At 41.3% G+C, this 22,007-nt stretch overlaps 1 protein-coding gene across 1 annotated transcript; it reads left to right on the plus strand.

The window, feature by feature from the left end:
* The first annotated feature begins 9,279 nt into the window (after positions 1-9,279).
* On the plus strand, positions 9,280-18,081 carry LOC124798098 (ejaculatory bulb-specific protein 3-like). The gene is made up of 2 exons (XM_047261348.1): positions 9,280-9,525; positions 17,673-18,081. The coding sequence occupies exons 1-2, from the start codon at positions 9,330-9,332 to the stop codon at positions 17,867-17,869; spliced, it is 393 nt and encodes a 130-aa protein (XP_047117304.1). The 5' UTR covers positions 9,280-9,329; the 3' UTR covers positions 17,870-18,081.
* Positions 18,082-22,007: the final 3,926 nt, after the last annotated feature.

Below are 22,007 nucleotides of genomic sequence, written 5' to 3' on the forward strand. Positions count from 1 at the left end.
ATAATTTATACAAGTGAAACAGCTTCACAAATCGAGTAAGTCAGTGACCGTTGGTACCTCTTTTACCATTGAGGGATATCGCGCCCAATTCTGACCAGTCGGCGCGTTAGATCGTCAAACTTCTGATGTAGTTCGAAGGTCCTATCCAAATGCTCCATACGTTCTAAACCGGCGAGTTCCAGCGATTTTGTTGGCCAATGAAGACACTGATAAGGACGAAGATAAACAGTAGAAACTCTCGCCGTTTTCAGGCTAGCACTATCGTTCTGAAGCATAGGTACAGAAAGGCTGGTCATGAAGGGCAACAAAACGAGATGTAGAATATCGCCGACGTACAACTGTGCTGTAAGAATGTTGCATATGACAACGAAAAGGGTCCTGCTATGAAATGAAATAGCATCCCAGGGCATCACTTCTGGTTGCTGGTACCTGTGGTGGAAGGCGAGCGACAGTCAGTTTGGTATCAAGCTCCTGTTCCGGATCAAATTCGAAGCGGGGCTCATCGCTGAAAACAATACCTTTCCAGGCATATTCCAGACCGAATGTGACTGATACCACTGAACACAGGCTTGATGAGCAGAGGTCAATGGTAGTCGGCTTAAGGTGCGCCATGGCCCCAGCCTCGTACCTCTGGTCCGCCTATTATTAGTCGTTGTGCTCACTGTTGGACCAGTGCACATCACCTTCATCCTTCTGCGAGTTCTCTGCACTATACGGCGCCTCTCGCATCCAAGTTCCCATTTATTTCTTTCCTGCCAGAGCTCTTCTCTTGTGGCTCTGTCCCTCATCACATGCTTCATTCTATTGTTCCATTCTATCCGGGCTCTTCCTCTTTTCTGTGACATGGAGCTCTCCAGTGCCACATTTTATAGGGGCATCTTTTCTCTGGCATTCTTCTAAGGTGTACGTAATATGTTAGCTGTTTACTGTCAATAGTCTCTGCAATTTTTTTTGTAGCTCCTATCTTTTCTCATAGACTTCATTTCATATTTTGTCTCTTCTTGTTACTTCACATCTTCGTCTCAAAAATTCAATTTCCGTTGCCTTTAATATCTTCCCTTTGGCCCTGGAGACTTTGCATAGTTCAGCACTATACAGAGAAATGCTTTCAACTATAGTTGTGCGTTCCCAGTTCACAAATTTTTTGATGTTTTTTATTCTAGAGAATGAAATGTAATTGCTTCACTGCCATCTTTCCATTTCATAGTCTGTGTTTCAACTTTTATTCGAAAAGATTGTCCCTAAATATTTATAATAACGCCTACACTTTCTATTGATCCATCATCCATAACAACATCCCTTCCTACACCTCCAAGAACCAAGAATTCTATCACTGTAAACTTAATTTTTGTCCTACTGTTCATATTCTTCTTTAAGCTTCCTTAACATATAATACACATCTTTTTGTTTCTCAGCAAACGTGACTTGATCGTCGCAGAAATTTAAAGAGAACAGGGTGACATCATTACATATAATTCCTATTTTTTTACACTATCTTTTCCAATTTTCCTGTGCTTCGTTCAAAAATAAGTGTGCTATTTTCGGAAATAAGTTCCGATCGGTCGCGAAATGGAAACAACTGTGAAAATCGAAAATGCTTTATTCGCAACAGTTAGCCACACATTCCATTTAATTCTCTACATAGTCGCCGCTCCGACTTAGGTATTTGTGGCAACTTTCCAATACTCTCGTCATAGAAGTCAGCTGCCTGTGTTTTCTGCCAATACTCTAAGCAGGTCCATAGCTGGTTGACTGTACCAAAATACTGTCTTCAAATCCAGTATTTCATGTGAGCAGAGATGAAACTCCAGCCAGTTACGAGTTGTATTGTGTGTGAGCAAACACTCTCAATCGGAAACGCTCCAGTAGCATCTTCATTGCGCTGCAAAGTGTGGCGGAGAGCTGTAATGAATAAGGAACTGCATGACAGGAACGTTATGTGAGCAGCATGATATCAGGCGAAATCTGTCACCTGGCACTGATACTTGGCGGGAGACACTATTTCCGTGATGTGCTTATTGTGCAGTCAGAACTGAAAACAACAACTTGACGCAATCGACAGGCATTGTAGGGTCGATACCCAACTCATCCACGCAAAGCTCATCGGATTTTCAAAGCGAGCGATCGGAATTTACTTTCAGAGTGGCTCTCGTATTTTAAAGACGGTAGGCGCTAAACAGCATCTTCGTCTCAGTCCTTTACTAACATCGAATTTCTGTTATACTAACTTCCCTATTTTAACAATTCAAGTATTAACTGAATGCAGATCTTCTGTTCATTGCTTCCCACATCCTACACAGTGGTGCATTGCGGTAGGCCTTCCACAGCTCAATGCAAACCATGTTTGCCTCCAAATTATGTCTCTGTCTCTTGTCATCATCTGTCTCATGACAAAGATATTGTCGAGACAAGGCGTTCCTGCCCGAAAGCCACTCAGCTCATCTACTTCCTTAATTTCTCGTTCAGTTCTCGTTTTAAATATCTTACCAAACAATATTGATATACAGCTGAGAATTTTGATGCCTCGATAATTTGCGTGGGCATTATTGCTTCAATTTTCAAATATATTTGCGATGAACCCTTCTTTAAACTCGTCACATATTTCCTCACCACTTAGCTTTCCAAGACGTTCAAATATCACGTATGGCCCGACCTTCGACAATTCCATATAGCCACCTCCGGGTCCTGATGCCTTGCAGTTTCTGAATTGCTTTAATGCATGTTCTATTATCGTTGTTGTTATCTCTTGGGTTTCTGTGTCATGTTCCTTTCCTGCAAACGTGAATATGTTGAAATTTGGATCCATTGTCTTCCAGTAGTTCTTTATAGTACGCCTTCCTTGTATCTAGGCTTATGAGATTTAAGTTTACACTATTTCTGTCTGTTGCTCTAGCTGTTTTATCAGCTTCCATAATTCTTTGGACTTTGAACTCCCTATGTTGTTATCAATTTATTCACATTTCAGATCCCACATTGAGTTTTTTGCTCTAATTACTGCTTTCCTTGCTCTCCATTAAGTCTTAAGCACGTACTTGTATCATCACCTTATACCTTATACCGTAGTTGATAAAGTGTTAGTCCATTACCATTACAGTTGTACTGCCACCTGCTCCTTTTTCTTAAAGGGGAACCAAAGTGCACACCGAAGTGTAAGGATATAGTCAAATGCACATTCTGGTCCTCTGTAAACTCTGCACCTTTGCATAATTACTTTCTTTCGCTACATCTTAAATACCATAGATTTAATTTACTTAAAGGCTGTGTTGAGGTATATTTATCGATCTCTTTGTGTTTAAAAAAACTGTTTCCTATATTAAGACTGTACTACATTCACATTTTTTGCAGTGTGTTTCTGTTATCACGTACAGTACCCTCACCAAAATAGCCTACAACCATGAGAGCATCTTCATCTTTCAAAATCACCTAAAATATACACCTCCCTCCTATTGCTACTGCCATCTGGAAATTAATCTTCTCAGTGTCAGTAGTTCTGTAAGATTTGTCGGTTGACGAGTTGCTTCTCGTCCCATCATATCCCACATGTGTTCGATTAGGGACAGGTCCAGGGATCGTACTGCCCAAGGAAATTGTTTCATGCCTCGCACAGTTTAATGGATAGTGTCTGGGAGGTCATTATCCTGTTGGAACAACACATCACCTTATTGTTGCAAGGCAAAGGAACGGGTCTAACAACATTTTGCACGAAGCTTCCTGGCAGATTAAAACTGTGTGCTGGACCGAGACTCAAACCCGGGACTTTTTCCTTTCGTGGGCAAGTGCTCTACCAACTGAGCTACCCAAGCACGACTCACGCCCCGTCCTCACTGCTTTACTTCTGCCATTACCTCGCCTCCTACCTTCCAAACTTTACAGGAGCTCTCCTGCAAACCATGCAGAACTAGTACTCCAGAATGAAAGGTAATTGCGGAGACATGGCTTAGCCACAGCCTGGGGGATGTTTCCACAATGCGATTTTCACTCTGCAGCGGAGTGTGCGCTGATAAGAAACTTCCTGGCAGATTAAAACTGTGTGCCGGACCGAGACTCGAATTCGGGACCTTTGCCTTTTGCGGGCAAGTGTTCTACCAAGCACACTCAGCTGTACGGTAAAAATCTCATTCTGGAAACATTTTGCCCGTTCTGTGTACTCTTTAGTGTCCTCCAACGAAAGCGAACAAGTGCTGCAGCTTATCACATTCAGACCATAAGGTCTCGGGGGTAGGGGGGGGGGGGGGGGGAGGGGGCAGTGTGTCTCGGACGATTGCACTATATGAAACAACGCTCAACATGTCTATAACATATGTGCAAACGACCATCACTTGCATGCAGGCAGAATAAGCTTTCACTGCCGAAGATGATGGCGTGCCATTCAGTCTTCTAAGTAATGCTCTGATGGCACCAGCCTACCCACGGATGTCGATCCGGTGGCGTGAGTAGAAGACGGTTTAGAGGTGTGGGTGCCTGTAGCCTTACTCCTAGTAGACAGTTCACAGCAGATCGTGTTGACACTTCTGGGCTCAGAAGCTCTATCATGTGTGCTGTAGTAGATGTAAGATCTCTCCCTGCACCCCTTACAGTATAACAATTATGGCTGGTTTCTGTGCTCTGTGGACGTCCAGAAATTCGTCTGGGAGTGTAAGAATGTTTATGTGACCATTGATTCCAGATCGGTACTACATTGACGAAGCATGTTAAACTTGTGCGGCAATTCTCTGAAAGAACCGCTCCACCACTCTCAAGGCCACAATATAACAACTACTAAACTCGCCCCTTATGCTGTAGGAAGCATTAGTACGTCTCTTTGGCATGGTGACATGTTTGATTCACAAGTTTTCAGCACATTGAGCCTTCTGGCTGTGAGTATTCCATATTGAAGTGTAGCCACAGGTGGCGCTCTAGTAGCTATGCCAATGCGCTATCTGTTGCCAGGAGACGTTGAGAGCATTATCAGTACATCTACTACTCCCCAGTTAGCAAATGCTGCCATCAGATCTGAATCAAAGTCGTCTTTCCAAGTGTGCTAATTCATTTATGGCAGTATATATATCACAAGAGAAATATGATAGTGTGACAGAAAAAACAGTTGTTACGTTTGTTTCTACATCTAAAAGATGATGTTTATTCAGATATCGCGCCAGTTGCATAAGATTGAGGATGCAGATTAGGTTGGCTCTAAACATACGCTACAACGATTGTGGGCATTCCCTGGTTGCTCCTCTCCTCCCCAATCATCGCCCTCTGCCATGCCTTCGTTTCCCGCCTACCCTCCATCTCTACACACTTCATTCCCTTTCCCAATGTGGTTTCCATCGAGTCCCCCTCCCAGATGGTGCCCTCTCTTCCTCCATTTACCCCTCCTATCAACTCTGATCCTCCTCCCTTCCTCTGTTCTTTTCCCAGGCTACCTCCCCCCTTCCATCCCGTTTTCCCAACACCTACCCTGTCTCTGCCTCCCTTCTCTCCCCCAAGTGCTTTTGCTCTCCGACCCACTGCCTTTCCCACTCCTTCTTGCATCCACCCACCCTGCCCCCTTTCTCTATGTCCCCTCCCTCCATCGGCTTCCCACCTTTCTCCTTTCTTCTCCTCCCCCTTTTTGCCCCTCATCGGTCTGGGTCGTTCATCCCCCCCCCCCCCCCAATCTGCCTCCGTGTCACCTCTGTAGTGCTGTTTTAAGTGAGTCTTCAGATTTGTGCGTCCCCTGTCAGCCACCATATTGTCACTAGTTGTGTTTTTATCTCATGTGAACAGAAACCAGACTGTCGCTGTGTTTTTTTTATTGTACCTGTCTATTTACTATGTGTTTCAATCAACATCACTGACCGTTTGTTTTTATATTGTCTTTGCATCTTTTTCTCCAGTTTTTAACAGTCACCATCTTACCGTCAGCTTTTATTGTTCTCATATCTCCTCGTTCTGTTTTGTTAACATTTCTGTAGGCTGCAGAGTGGCGTATTGTGCAACTGCCACTTCCCCTTCCCCCTCTGGGGGAGAATTTAAATCCAATAAAGGAAAAAAAAGTGGTCGGTGTTTGGTACTTGTGAGATTGGGCTTCGTGACTTCATGTCAGTCTAGAATGCCATTAAGTGAAAAGGACAACTTTATCAAGATCTCGCTGACTTTGAGAAAGTCCTTTTAATAGGGCTACGAAAAGCTAGATGTTCCTTCTGCAATACACATGGAGGGAATGTGGCCACTGTTCCTGAATGCTGGCGCAGCAGTGGTGACGAGAATGTACAGCTGCAAGAAGACAGGATTCCAGAATGCAAACGATCGTGTTCGACGTATGGCTCTGGCACACCACTGTGACACAACGAATTGTTACAAACTGGTTACTGCATGGACAGCTGCGGGCCATATGCCCTGCAATGTGCATACCACTGGTCCCAAACCACCACTATTTGCGATTTCAGCGGCGTTAGCGAAAGCTCAATGAGGCCAGGCTTGAGGTCTGTTGTGTTCTCTGCTGAAAAGCGTTTTAACTCAGCGCCAGTGATGGTCGTGAATTTGTTTGAACGACACCAATTGACGGCCTGTAGCCCACCTGTCTGCGTACTAGACAGCATCAGTAATGGTATGGGGAGCTATTTTGTATGACTGCAGGATCACTCTCATTGCTATCCGACGGATCTGCATAGTAGCAGATCAGTCTGGTGATTTGACCTGTTGTGCTGCCATTCATCAACAGTATTTCATGAGGGTGTTTCCGACAGGATTACGCTCGTCCACATACCGCTATTGTAACCCAACATACTCTACCGAGTTTCGACATGTTGTCTTGGCCTTCTGATTCACCAGATCAGTCGATCACATGCGGGTCATAATCGGACAACAACTCCAGCTTCATCAACAATCAGCATTAACCGTCCCTGTATTGACAGAGCAAGTGTCATAGTCACGAACTCCATTCGACAAATTGACATCTGCGACCTGCACAACATAATGCAAGCACATTTGCTTGCTTGTCTTCAAAATCTGATGGTTACACCGGTTATTAATGGACCAATATCTCACAGTTGCTTTGGCGTATCTCGAGTTTATATTAACCTGTGATCTTTCTAAGTTATACACATACCTAGACAAAACTATTTCTGATATTTCATAACTTAACATTAATTACTTTATCGTGTTGCGATTATTCCTGTCCGTTTATACATATTTCCTTTTTTACTATTGCTTCATTATTATTACTGCTATAGTAAAAATATTATTTCAGTCACTAAGCAGAAAAATAACTTCAAAAGAACTACGAGGGAAAAGTTTATAAACATGATTTATTATATAAATAGAGACAGTAGGCATGAAGAAACAATAAATAAATAAGCAAATGAAGATATTGGAAGATAAAAAAAACAACCGAGTTTTTCAGTATCGCTGCATGACTGACTTTTACATTGCATAGTGCAACACACTCGCTCAATATAGAGACTATAGTATTAATTTAATCTTTTGTCACTCTAAATGATTTACAGAAACCACACCCTTCCTATGTCCACAACGGACACTGAACACGCTGTCAAGGTGTTCAAACTATCGACCATACACTTTCAATGTGGGATGTGGGGCGTGGGTTCCTGTCTTTCTATGGCATTTATAGGGAGTCCTACAAGTTTTCGGGTATTACTCCACATGTTTAGTGGACAGAGTGACACTGACACACAAGCAAGTGGCGTCTATCATAATTAACAGACCTTCGGAAGCTCCATTTACTCAAAATAAATGGCGAGAAAATAATTTTGAGTTTCCAAGAAACATACACAAAGTAATTTAGTTTTGCAGAATCTGTCTTCTGACTGAATTATATGACTTACATGGAGAAAAATGGAACCTGGATACACTGTGATAATGTATGGCAATTATAATAACAGATCTCAATTTATTTACTACCAGCGAATTGGATGGCAATACGCAGCTACTTATTATAATACAATAAAATTACAGAAGTTGGTTTTATATTTAAATGGTGACCAGCTACGAACATTTGTAGTACTGGACAGTCGTAAGCAAATAGTATCCTGCATTGAGCCACTCATCAAGCATGTGGTCAGTGAACACATGTTGTGATGGAACCTACCTGGATGGTTCGATAATGCACTACGGGCGAATGTAACAATACGAAATGAATGCTTTGCACAATATATTTGTCACAGATCTCCACACAATGAACGTTTTCCGTAACACCACAAATTACTGAAGAAAATAGCACGAGATGCTTTCTTAGTGATAACTTTATTTGGCGGAAACGATTGAGCCTAAAAATATATAAAAACCGATAAAGATACCTTGTAATTTTCAGAATCAAGTTTCTAATTTCAGACAAGTTTCATCGAGGAAGATGCTATAATCTCTAACTCCTTTCTCATCCATGTTCTTCAATGGCCCCGTAACAAAATAAGAGAAATTAGGACATAGAGTAGTTGGTGAGCCATAACACACTCTAACAAGGCATAAAATAATTGCTTTACTTTTCACTAAAATTTACACATATTTATTTTGCTTTATCAAACAATACTAAAAATACAAAATCTTTGTCGCTGTACACTTAAGTAAAAAGGAAAATTTCTGTCGCTCTTGACAAAAAACATTTCAATTACAAACAGTTCCTCGCGCTTACATCAATCTTTGTTTGTACATAGTGATGCTGAGTCTAGAACAGGTATTAGTATATACCTCTTTGCTCTACAAAGTATACCCCGAAAACGTTTGTTTATTGCGGTGTTTGGAGATTTTACACAAATCTGGCCAACCATGTTTCATCGTATTAACACGTATATTGTCCTGGATGTTATTCCCGCACGCAATTTTCCTGCTGTTAATAGAGACCAATTTACTGATCTTTTCGCATAGAGTTCGACATCTCACCTTCCATGGAGATGAAATTTGCTGAACACGATTCAGCTATGGCTACTTTCACATTGGACGTTGTCCGTTAACTCTGATAAAATAACATTAATGTAATTGTGGAAGATAATGGCACTGTCGTTGGTGCTTTTTCTCTGTGATGAAAAGTAACTGCAAAGTGCTCCGCATATTTAAGAAAACCGCACCACACTACAAGTACTGCTCATTAATAGTGTCGATTATTCTGCTGGTTCCCATACCGCAGGATGCTCGTGGGTTAATACAGTGACAACTGCCTATTCAAGGTCTCGGGAGTTGAGAAACACCCACGCAGATTTCACTTTATCGTAGGTGCGAGCGCTAGTTCTTCCCCAAGGCGCCCCACCTCGATACCTCGTTACGCCTTCATGCATTCATTCGTCAGAGCGGCGGTATAAGAGGAGCTCACCAGATATCGCACATCACAGTCTGTGCGAAGCGCCCCGGTAGTCATGGCAAGAAACATGATCTTCTACTGCTGCCTCGTGGCTGCTGTTGCCATTTCGGCGAAAGCCGCCCCGCGAGACAAGCTCGACAACTTCAACGTGGACGAGATCCTCAACAACGACCGCCTCTTGAAATCCTACATCCAGTGCATGCTCGATGCAGATGATGGGAAGTGCACCACCGAGGGCAAGGAGATCAAAAGTAAGTGCGGTTGTCAAACTTCATTCTGTATTGTGCCTTTCTCTCTTCTTTCTTACACTGTTCACCATTGTCAAACCTCTCTTCCTGTTTTCCTGGAAGCTACAGATGTTCGATTAAATAATACGCTCATGGAAAATGGTGTAGCACTCTGATATGCAAAATCACTAAATCATGCGGGATATTAATAGCTAAAAATTCTGTTCCGTTTCCTTCACAGGTTTTATGGTAACTCTTCAGGAGACTCCGTTTATTATTCATTGTCAGATGCCTGATTAGAGTCAGGTGGTATTGTGTTCCACTACGAGCAATAACAGGTTTACAACAGACAAATCACGTGACGCCAAGAAGACGTATTATTTTGTCCTGGTCACAACAATGTTACACTAACTTATAGCATTTAAGTGTTCTAACATATTGAAAATTTCATCTCCTGCTAAAAATACTCTTAGCAGTTAAGGTAATGTTTCATAGGGCCTACAATTCGCCATTTGCTTTAATCTAAACAAAGAATCAGTGACAGTTAGGATAACCACATCATTTTCTACTTCCCTGGTTTATATACTGTATTTTGTTATCACCCCAATATAATCCACAGTGCTGTATGAACTAGTTTCCTGCCAAATATGTGATACCTCTCCAATTTCCACCTCTTGCAAACTCTTTTTGACTTTCTCTTCAAATTTTCGCACGATCATCGCTTCTATGTAAAAGAGGATCATCTTTGCGTCTTCTCTCGGCGAACCGAGTTTCCATCAGCTTTGCAATAATCTCCTTCGCTTCGCCGTGTCAAGTTGTTTCTGCCAAAGTGAACGATTCTTTTCATACATGTTAGTATACAGATGTTTCCTTTCCTCTCGGATAGTCTAGTACGACGACGTTTCGTTCAATATCAATGCCCTACGTATACTTTAAAGGCACAATTCCGATGAAAGTAATTATGGCACTTCCTGTTGGTCAGTATTAAGTATTACTGCATCGTTTTAAGATCCAGCTGATGATCCTATACTTAAGTAGTATAATATTGTTAATTTACCTGCGACTCTAATTTATTTAATCGTACGACCACCCTAATGGCAAAGTTGTTGCCCAGTTCCAAACTGAAGCAACAATAATTCGTCGATTAGAAGAAGACAACCAGCATTCTATGCGTCCCTTAATTTCTCCATTGGCAAAGCTTTGGACAAAAGCCTTGGTTGAATACTTGTCGTGTGATTGACACTGCTTCCTACCATTTACCTGATTTTAAAATTTTTGTACAGAGTACACAAAATGAGTATTGAATGGAACAATTTAAGATTATGTTTGGGGCAATTAGCGAAAAACGAAAACTGACTTTTTGGGAAAGTCTACTTCGAAACACAGCCGTCAGCGCACTCTTCCTGGAGCTTCAACGTCCACCAGCTCCTCTTCGTCATGAAGTCTCTTTCTTCACATCGCATGACTACTATACCCAGGTGAACGAATTTAACTGAAGGTCGTTCTTGTCTGGGCATAAATGACGGACGTAGTTCAGGCTTGTATGTACTGAGATAGATCAGTGTGGCCCTATCCACCTTTTAATTCTAACGACTCTTATTTAGAAAAATATTGGGCTTAAATTCATTGTTTGCACAGCACCCTTCGCAACGTTCGTTAGGTATAAATCTCTACAAACATGTGGTGATGTTTAGAGCTACCATCGTGTTGAGGTTATCGTTGGTGATAACAACGTCTTTAACGTTTATCAGTAATTGCAGTATTTCCTCCATTACTGTAGTTAGCAAGTAATTATTTCCCGACAATTTCTTAGTAACGTCAAGGTGCTTGAAGCAAGTGATACTATTATCCCAGATATATTTTAGACTTTTGAATTGTGTACATCAACTAAGCGAGAGCTAAAAACTTCATTCTTAAGTCAGATAACTGCGACACGAAGACAGATCATCGTCATGATATAATAATCTTAGACATGCTGTCGTAACCGAACCCAGGCAGATAAACTCTAATATTAGGAAAACAGATTGCAAGGAACCTTTTGAGAGGTCATTCAGTAAATATGCTCCAGTAACGAAGTGGTTATCGTGTGTTATTCAAATTAGTCGGTCCAACTCTTGAATGTCATTGAACAGAATATTATCAGCTTCTTTCTACGCCAGTGCAAACGACCAATGTTGAACACTTTCTGGACACCTTCTTCTGTGTTCGTATGTTGGTTGCTCTTGGAGATCTTCCCTTATATGTTTCTACTATTTTCTACGATAATACCTTTTATATTTTAATATAGGTCTATTTTCTGTATGCAGGTAATGGGCAGCAACATACGTGAGCAAGTTTCGTCTACAATCGGTAGTTCCACTTTATGCTACTTCCTGTCCTATTTGTCTGACATCTTATTTCGACGTTTCTGATTTACTGATCGTTTTTGTCAAAGTACCTACCTCTCGTCTAGTGTTTTCACAATGTTCTTTTCGTTTAGAAGGGACACATTTATAATGCATAATTTACGAGATGGGTGAACGGCGTGCGCAATATTGTTTTATTTGAATCTCCCTGTATTTTGTTGTTCCGTAAAGCGGTTCCTCTATTTAATTATAATTTCTATGTTTCTTGTATTGTGCTCAATATTTTCTGCTTGATAGCATTACCCTTGCTTACAACAGTAAACAGACTGATAAAGTCTTACGCTGCCTCTAGCTATTTGTGGAAAGATATTGGAACGTATTTTCATTGTTGACGGCCTATTACTTTTCTTATATTTGCTAAATAGTGAGTTATTAGCTTTGAACATAAGCAAACGGCTGTAGAACTCCACATCAGAAAGTGTCTGCCAAGTTTCCAAGACCTGTGATAACTTTCACAATACTGGACACAACGAGAAAACATCTGATTTCTAAGTAATGCTATTGAGTTATCTTTTCAACCGGATCCATTGCAAATGTTGTTTATTTTTTAAAATGCCGAGATCAAAACGGAGTAAATGTTTACTACATTATTTAGTATAAATATAGAAGGTATGCAAAGAAAACAGGGTAAAGGGGTTACTGAAACTCCACACCTAACTATTTGTTACGTGGTCCTCCCCTAGCATTGAAATATTGTGGCAGTCATGTAAACCATACAATGTGTTCCATAGTTGTTGCCTTCTTTTATAAAGGCGTTGACCTTAAACCACTGATTTTTTAATAATATTTTCTGTGCGTACTTTATATTCCCTGACAACACAATCAAGAAATCCATAAGCGTATATGAAGGGCGTTCAATAAGGGATGAAACAAATTGTTTTCTCGCTCAGTTACAGTCTAAAAACTCCGGAGATCGTTCTGGGACATCGTTATATATGCCCCTATAGTGTCATAAAGTTCTGATAAGTCGCTGTGGTATACATAGGCTTCAAAATGACATTGGTAACAGAGATCCATTCTTTTTCTCTTTGTGGAAAACGAGAGCATCGAGAATACTTGTAGGCACCTTCAGAATTTCAACGGAGACTTGGTAAGAAACAAAAGCGCGGTAAGTCTTTGGCGGCGCGTCTCTCATCATCAGCGAAAGGTCGTATAAACCTGTCCAATCTGCATGTGTCGGCCGGCCGGACACAGCTGACTCCTGCGATGTTCGAGCTTACAGACACATTGAGGGTGATCGGCAAATCGAATCAAACTCTTCGCCACACAACTGGACGTTGCTGTTGGTGGTTCCGTTACACTCGTCCAGCTGTAGGGGGACTAAAAGGTGTGTGACCTTCAGGCTCCTGGCCACCCGCCGGAACCCTGTAAAGAGCAATGAAGGACCATCTGAGCGGAACTGCTTGCGCATTACAAAGCTTATCGTCTCAATTTTTCCTCGAACATCTTCGCAGGCGATGAAATATGGATTCATCACTTCGAACTGGAAACAAAAAAACAAAAAATGGAGTTTTCCAACACCAACACTCCTCCAAAGAAAAACGTTCAAGGCCGTGCCCTCAGCCGGTCTCATGAAACTGTAGAAACGACATCAGCCTGTTCGTTACCACAAAGAAGACAAAGAACTTCTCGCTTTCCATGACCACACAAGGCTGCGCAGGCAAGAGAAGTTCACGAAACTTCGTTAGACTGTTCCTCCTCATCGACCTACAGCCAGGATCTCGCAGCTTCCGACTTCCGCCTGTTTGAACCAATGAAGGAAGCATTCTGAGGGAAGAAGTACGTGGATGATGTGGAAGTTATTGACGCAGCAAGACGTTAGCTCCGACGTCGTAGAGGCGAAAGGCACGATATGTGCGTACAGGGCCTCACAGTATGGTGGCGTATGGTCGTCGTATTGAACAGAGAAGATTTTGAAAACAGTGTTTAACAGTGGAACGAGTGGGGAGTAGTACATTCTATTGGAACCCTAAAAAAAAAATCTCATATTGATTTCTGAAAGAAACTGTGTTGCATTACTTATTGAACGCCAGCCATATAAAAGAGATTTAATAGGGCTTCATAACTGTAGTGCTTTGAGTTCAAAGAAGTTTTCGTTTTGCACCTTCTGCTTGAAAACAAACATTAATGTTTCACGAATCATTAATGGAGAGGTCATCAGAGACAGGGTACAAGCTCGTGATTATCAAGAATAGCGAATAAATTTTTTCTCATAAAACTGTATAAAGTGCACAATATTGCATTCTACCCCGCATTTAATTTAGAGACTGGCAGAAAGTATGTTTGACTTTCTTTAGACTGCGAACTCAGTTTTTAGACGGGCACAACGATTATTTAGCAAAGAATTTTTCCCAAAGAAAAGTTGTCAAGCAGCCCTATATTTTCAGATGTTATTTTATTTAGAACACCGTTTAGGCACCTCATTAATGCCATCCTCAATACCCTATGCACTCCATAATTACAGGATCAAATAAATCGATAGACGCTAAACTGGAGTCAGCAAAACCAGCAGTGAATTTTTTGTGGAACTTGACAACATCTGAGCACACTTTTCTCTGACTGCAGGTGCGCACAGTTGACATAAAAAATTCTCGGATTCCAGATATTGATGGTTCCAATTATGCATATATCAGTGTATGTGATTCAGTGTACATGGAGGGCACAGGTGCTGAAAATGGCGTTAATGAAATGCCGAAACTTGTTTTCTAATTAAAATAATATCTGAAACTACACGGCTGGTTGGCGACTGACCTCTATCCACGATAGATCAACACGCACAAAAAACTGGCTGATACTGCTTAGCGGTAGTTATAATATACTGACGTAAAGACAGCAGTTGAACTGCACCACTGACCTGCTCACTGGAGCATCGACCGCTGTACAGATAATATGTATTGTATTCTGGGCATTCGCAGTGGATGCAATATGCCAATCGCACATTTCTATGGCTCCTAATTACCTCAGAATAAGTTAGAACATGAGTCAATATTTCTGTTTGCTTACTAGCCAGGGACAGAATTTCAAGTCAAGTGTTCTCCCATAATGAAGTAATTTAGTGATGTCCTACTCCACAAGAGCTAAAGGAACGTCGCTATACAAACAAAAAAACTCTGTTACAGGGAATCGACTTCATGTGCTCCTTGTAGTGAAACCAAGACTTATCAAAATCTAACCGCCACGTTCTCCACTGTGGCTCTCCATACCAAAATCTTATCCTCGAGCACCAGCGAGATATGTCTTTGATGAATGCCAATACGGATGTACTCTTGCACAATCCCTGGGTTGATGATCTTCTTCACATCATACTCAACTATCTTCTGGACGCATGGCGCCCATGTTTGCACTCAGGTGACGAATTCAAGTGGCCTTTACAAAAACATTACTTCCAGTACACAGGTCATGAATCTGAAGATAATCACCTAATGTTCATACTTCTTTCAGAAGACTATCCGGATGTTCAACCCCCCCCCCCCCCCCCCCCAGATCGTTACAACTTTGATAAAGAAAAACATATCTCTAATATTCGGTGGCAGGTATGCAACGCTCCTCCCATGAGAGGATTCTTCAAAGTGCAACTGATGACCATTATTTGTGCCCCCACACATCTTCTCATTAAAAGCATGTCCTATTGCCCTCTTCAGCCACAAAAACTTTTTCGCAAGGTACACTATTCTCAAATAGTTTTCACCCCAACAGAATAACCTCCCGCCCCCTCTGACCGCACTGCAGGGCTCCGTCACTCTGATCATCATGAACTGCCGTCGCCATTTCTGCCCTCTCTTATGGCATTAAATGTACGCCCCTGTAGAGCATGACAACTCTATTTGCAGCCCGCTTTAGCTGATAGGGGCTTCTGCGGAACGCATGCTCCACTTGGCCGTTTCTGTCAGTGCTCAACCCTAATAGGCTAGGCACAAATTGAGACGCGTATAGCGCGACGCAGCGCAGCGCGCGTTTTTGTAATATCGCAGGTTCAAATGGGACCGCGCAAATTGCGAGGCGACGCGACTGGGACGCGACACGCGCCTGCGCCAGGTCGCGCGGCGTTGTGGTTGAGGCACAGTTTCTCACGTCGCGCGTGCCTCGCTAGCACCGTGGATATTTGAGGCGGGGAGCGGAAAAGTAGCCCGGACATATGCTCACATCGGAACGGTGCATATGAGCAGTGGTAGTATTGACCATACGATAAATTTTGCCTTGCTGTGTACTAAATTTCATTGTCTTGGGCAGTGTTTCATTTTTCGCCATTTAAACGCTCCATCTTTCTTCGTTAGTACATTATACTTTTCTGTTATCTATATCTGTATAGTTTTGTTTTGTTTTTCTTCTGTCAAGAAAAATGCATACTTCAGCGACTGATGAGCCATTGGCCGCTGGAATTGTATCATATGCCTCCGCGATGTTTTCAGATCGTAAGAAGGGACAGAGGGTAGTGAAGCAAGGAAAATTATGTGGTTAAGAATCAAGCTAGGAAAGTAAAAGAGGGTTATCTTCTGGCTGCCTAGTATTCTGGCATAACTGTACGATCTGTTACAAAAATTTAGAAAGTGATAATCTCCACAGGTGTGATCCCTTTTTGCTCCTGGTAAAAAGCATCCAAGATCTGAAGTATAGAAGTCTCAATGTGATTACTCTGATATGGATGTAATAATGTAATACGACACACTGTAGTACATGCATTTGAACGTCACATTGCCACTGCAAGCTAGAAACAGTCGAAAAGCAGTCACAAATAACAATGTTTTAATTGGTTCGCCGTGATGAGAAAAAGCATTTCAACTGTTGCATGCACATTATCAGCGTTAATAAACTAATTATACAACAGGCTACACAAATCAAGAAAATGGTCTGTATTATTACGAAAGTAGGAATATCCCAAAAGAGTATTGTGATTAGATATATCTAATTCGTTGAAATGTACTGCTGACAAGGGCACATCTACTTTCATGACAATTTTTTTCGAACTCCAACTCACAAGGCACACATGGCTAGCTTGTGCATTCCTGTCGCACGCATTATTCTCCGCTGCTGACAATACACTGACCATTGTGTTGTGCGACAGATAAGTTGTTTATTTTTCCCAATAACAACTATTTTATTCGCCGTAGGTGAGTAACCAGTATCTGGCATGTGCCTATCTTTCCGTCTGAAGGAACGCTCGTCATTATTTTAATACTGCTCAGATCAAGAGAAGGAATAAAATCCTCTGGTAAGTTTCCATTCCAGTCGCTCAGTGTTAAAAATACTATGGGTTACGTGGATTCCACCAAAATTCCACGGAATTGGCAATCTATTATTTTGTGAGTTGTTAATCTTTTCTCATTCGAAGCAGCATCACCGTTTGTGAGTAACGGCCACATGTCTCTTGGTGAGTGGTTTAATTGCACTATCGTTTGTCACAGTGTAATTTGCCAAACTCATCTCACAGCAGCTATTGAGACAGAATTCCGAAACGGAGTGCCTCATTAAACAAGTAATTGGCAATCACAGAGCTCAACAGCTTACGAAAAACCTCATAGTCTCGGTTTGCAGAAACATAAAAGAACAAATTTCATGTTTATTTTCATACTTGGAAGCTCAACTACAGTCCTAAGTAACACTTGGTCCTGCAGTACTACAGGCACTGTCCGTACATGGTGCTAACCATATGAAATGGTGGATTGTATACTGTGTTTCAATATGAGTATAAATCTAAAAGAATATTAAATGTAAGTGGAAAAATTGCAATGAGACTGTTTCACATGATTTTCTTTCACATATCTACAGGCAGGCTGCCAAAATTATTGGCGACGGGATGTGGAGACTGCTCGCCTAGCCAGCTGGAGAGGGCTATCAAGAGCCTGAAGCACATCACAGAGAAGCACCCTGCAGAGTGGACCAAGCTGAAGGCCAAGTTCGACCCCACGGGCGAGTACACAAAGAAGAACGCCGACACCTGGAAGCAGTACGGCGTCACTCTCTGAGCGCCACGCCAGTCCGATTCCCCTCTGAGCTGTCGCAGCTCTCGTACACAGTTCAACAGCAAATCCTGTCTCTTTACAGAAATTGTCCATTATCTTAAATTCATGTGACAACTTCATGCAATTTGGTCACTCACCGGAATTTCTTAGCTTACTCTTGTTCACTATTTTACTATTATTATGATAGGAAATAAACGTTTCTTGTTAAATTTGCATTTCAGTGTTTGGTTGGTCGGATGATAATTCCTGCGTCATAATATGAACCCCTCACCAAGGACTACTTTTATATAACTTGTTTGAATCGTAACGTATAGCAGTGGTTCCAAACGTGAGACTAATCACCCCCTGAAGACTAAAATGAAATTTTCTGGGGGATGAAAATCCAATCGTTCAATACTGTTTCATCTGTGAAACTATATTATTTTAAAAATATCATTACTACTCTCACTATTTACTATCGATGTAATAATGGTTGGGTATGTTACCAAGAAATACATTTTTTTCGTATATTAGCATCAACACGTGACACAGTGTGGTGGAGGTTACAGCTACATGCAGTTTGTAATTTGTAATACGCATCTGTGGCAGTAAAGTTGAGGTATATACTGCCCACAAATATCTCCGAGTGGTTGTAGTTATTGCAGTGGATCACGAATTGCTTCATTATTTACTTCGCAATAGATAATGGGACTAATTTTCCAGTGCAACCCAACTCTATAAGACGATCCTTATTAAGGATTGAAAAACGCAAAGCGTTACAAATGACGCTGAGACAAGTCATTTAATATACGACACATGGAGTCACAAATATCGGGTAAGATCCCAAAAATAGATTGGAAATTCGACCATATGACATCAGCAGATGACGTACCTCGCAGCACTTGCAGCGATAGGGCATGTCCGTGAAGCTGATATACATACATAAAGAAAATTCCTTTTCATTCTAAAGTTCAGTTAGATGGTATGTTTATGGTGATGGGGGCGTGCTGCAGAGATGGAGTAGGGGTTAACACCTAATATATGATTTCAATCGGGGATAATGGTGTCACGAAGGGTGTGAACAATTGTTACATACAATATTCTCTCAATTAAAAATATGAAAACAAAAAGTAAAGAAAACAACTGATCCGTGATGCACACCATCGAAGTATTATATATATGACGTACAAGGTGTTTCAACATCTTGGTTACAAAATACTCTCGTGAAGTACGCCTAAGGCAGCAAACAGTACCTAACGAAATACCATATTTCGGCGGCGAAGCTTTTACGTGCTTCGGGGAAACTTGTGAAATAATTTTTTCGCTACTCTCTGCTCCTACTGGATGGGAGAGTTACCATAATTATAGTTACCATAATTACTACCAATAAAATAAGTTGTTGATAATATTCAGTGTTTAGGTACACACGAAACTTACACAGCCGGCCGGAGAGGCCGAGCGGTTCTAGGCACTACAGTCTGGAACCGCGCGACCGCTACGGTCGCAGGTTCGAATCCTGCCTCGGGCATGGATGTGTGTGATGTCCTTAGGTTAGTTAGGTTTAAGTAGTTCTACGTTCTAGGGGACTGATGACCTCAGAAGTTCAGTCCCATAGTGCTCAGAGCCATTTGAACCATTTTTTGATACTAACACTGTGGAAGTGTCGTCCTCCACACTTGATGCCTCTTCTGCAACTGACCAACTGCATCTCGTACCATTATTGTAACAGTCTCTACCACCGAACTTCGCTATATCTGTCGATATTTGTTTCTATTAATCCAATCTGTAAGAACCATAATACAGACTAGACGTGAAAATGTTTGTATTAAAGATCTATTTTAAATGAAGATGTACAGCTCTGCTGAGTCTGTAGGGTACAAATATATGCTGATTTCCTCTTTCTGACGTCACAGGGACTCCTAGTCCCCGGGAGAAAGTCATCTTGTAAGGAGAGAGTCGGAAGTCTCCATTGAATAAAACCATATATCCAACTTAATACTATTCTTTGCGTTGTGCAAGGCACTCAGATATCGATAGTAACAATCTGAGGGCGAAACTTGGCAGCGTGACTCTAAGCATTGTTGTGAGTCGAGGTGTGTTTGCAAGAGTTGAAGTAGTAGTGTCGGTCGAGAGTTCGGAGATAGACGACATGTAACGGCGGTGATGGCAGATCTTACCACACTCAAGGCCTGATATCATTTATATAGCCAGGAGAGATCTGGATGGCTAAACTACGCTTGAAGATGAATTTTACGGTAAAATTCCCATACATAGCGAAAAATGAATTGCAGGGTTAGGTTCGTGATTGGTAGTTGGAGTTAGCAACAATCCCATGTTTTGCTTGCCAGTGAAAGGAACCTCCTTATCATCCAAATAATATTAGTTATTCTCCACATCTAAATAATATGCTGTGGTTACAAAATATTGATGCATTTTTGAAACTGAAATAATTTGTTAATCTAGCACTCAGCCAATATTGACACACATGTCATTTTGTTATTGTCATTATTAATACTTGTTCATAATGATTCTGAAGTTTTAAATAGACTTAATAAATGAAATCGCTTCGGAAAAGACATTTAGTAGTTAACAGGAACCAAGTAAACTCCTTTATATTAAATTCATTCTTAGTAAAAATAAGCTTTAGCCTCTTCTGCTGCATGCTGCGCATTGCTGTAGACCACATGCAAAAAAAGCAGTCATCTAAAGAGGTGAGTGTAAAGCTTAGGGCCAAATCGGAGACACTGACAGACCACAACATATCATGTAAGTCAGATTCTGTGTAACTTGTAAATTAATATTCAAATACGGAGTCAGATTGCGTACTGAAATTTTAGTTTGAAGTTAGACACACACAGTGTTATGCAGGTTAGTTTCCGTTTACTGATAGCTCAGGTTGCTTACTCAGCCCAGTTTCACAGACGAACATAGGAAATATTGGCTGTAGCTATGTTACATATTTTGTTGCATATACGTTGTTTTAGCCGCTTGTGCTGCGGATTTGGTTGCATATACGTTACATATGGAGAACTCCGTTCCTAGACGACACCACTGGAAATTATAGAGTACCAAGTAACTGGGATCTGCCAGGGCACAAACATATTACAAAATGCGCGTGCACAAGTGATGTCTGCAACAATGTCATCACTTCCAATGATGGCAGCAACCAAGGAGGTCTGTCATAATGAAGGGGTCTGCAGTAAATACCTGTTCTTGAGTGGCAATCAGCGACAAATGCTCAGCCTTGTCTTGAAGAGATACAATCACACAGTGCTATCTCAGTGCAAGGACACCGGCAATACAAGCCACTGTGTCAACAATGCTGATATCTGCCTTCAAGAGCCACTATTAAATAGTGCTGTCTCAGCGAAAAGACACTGACAATACAAGCCGCTGTGTCATCAAAACTGCAGTTTCTCCAAGTAAAGGTGTCAGTGAAGCGTAGCGCCGTATACCGATCCTACCTTGGAGGCGGTTAAGTGGGAGATGTGTCTCAGAGCTGGAGAATGACAGATGGTAATGCGAGACTGGACGCGCACGTAGTTGATAGAGGACAATATTGGATAGGGGGACTGTGATTTTAGTTTCGATTGTGCCCACTAGAGTGCACTAAAGTAATTGAATGTTTTTCACAAACTGTTATAGTATTTTCATAAAGTGTTATTATGTCTTTTTGTGTATGTAAAATGTTATACATGTGTTTCATTAGTATGAATGATGCGTGAGTGTGGTTTAAGGTTAATATGAAGATAATTGTTTACGAGTTATGTAGTAGGATTTAGTGTGGGAACTTTGGAAGAAGTATGGATATGAACAAAGGGGATTTTTGTAGAATAGGTTTGTAAAGTAAGTTTATGGTAAAGAGAAAGTTAATTCAGGTATAAATAACAATAGTAAATAACTTTATGTATAAGCAAAACTTCAGCATATTAGATAATTACGTCGGTAATAAGTGGAGTCGTTCGGTTTACGATTTTGCGATTGGGTATTGATGAAAAGCGCGGATTGACGCGGGAGAATGTTGTTTTGCTATTGGCTATTGAGTAAACTGACCAATGGTAAAGCAATATTCTTCGGGCGCCTTGCTCTGCTGGTAGAGTATTCTAGAGAAGAGTCGGAGCCTAGCCATGAAACAGTTCGGACGTGTGTAGTTGTAGTTCCG

The sequence above is a fragment of the Schistocerca piceifrons genome, chromosome 5 (genome assembly GCF_021461385.2).
Source record: "Schistocerca piceifrons isolate TAMUIC-IGC-003096 chromosome 5, iqSchPice1.1, whole genome shotgun sequence".
Lineage (NCBI taxonomy): Eukaryota > Metazoa > Arthropoda > Insecta > Orthoptera > Acrididae > Schistocerca > Schistocerca piceifrons.

Coding starts and splice junctions, on each gene's coding strand:
- LOC124798098 (XM_047261348.1), top strand. CDS start 9,330: ATGGCAAGAAACATGATCTTCTACTGCTGCCTCGTGGCTGCTGTTGCC. Junction 9,526..17,672: donor CGAGGGCAAGGAGATCAAAA/GTAAGTGCGGTT, acceptor ACATATCTACAG/GCAGGCTGCCAAAATTATTG.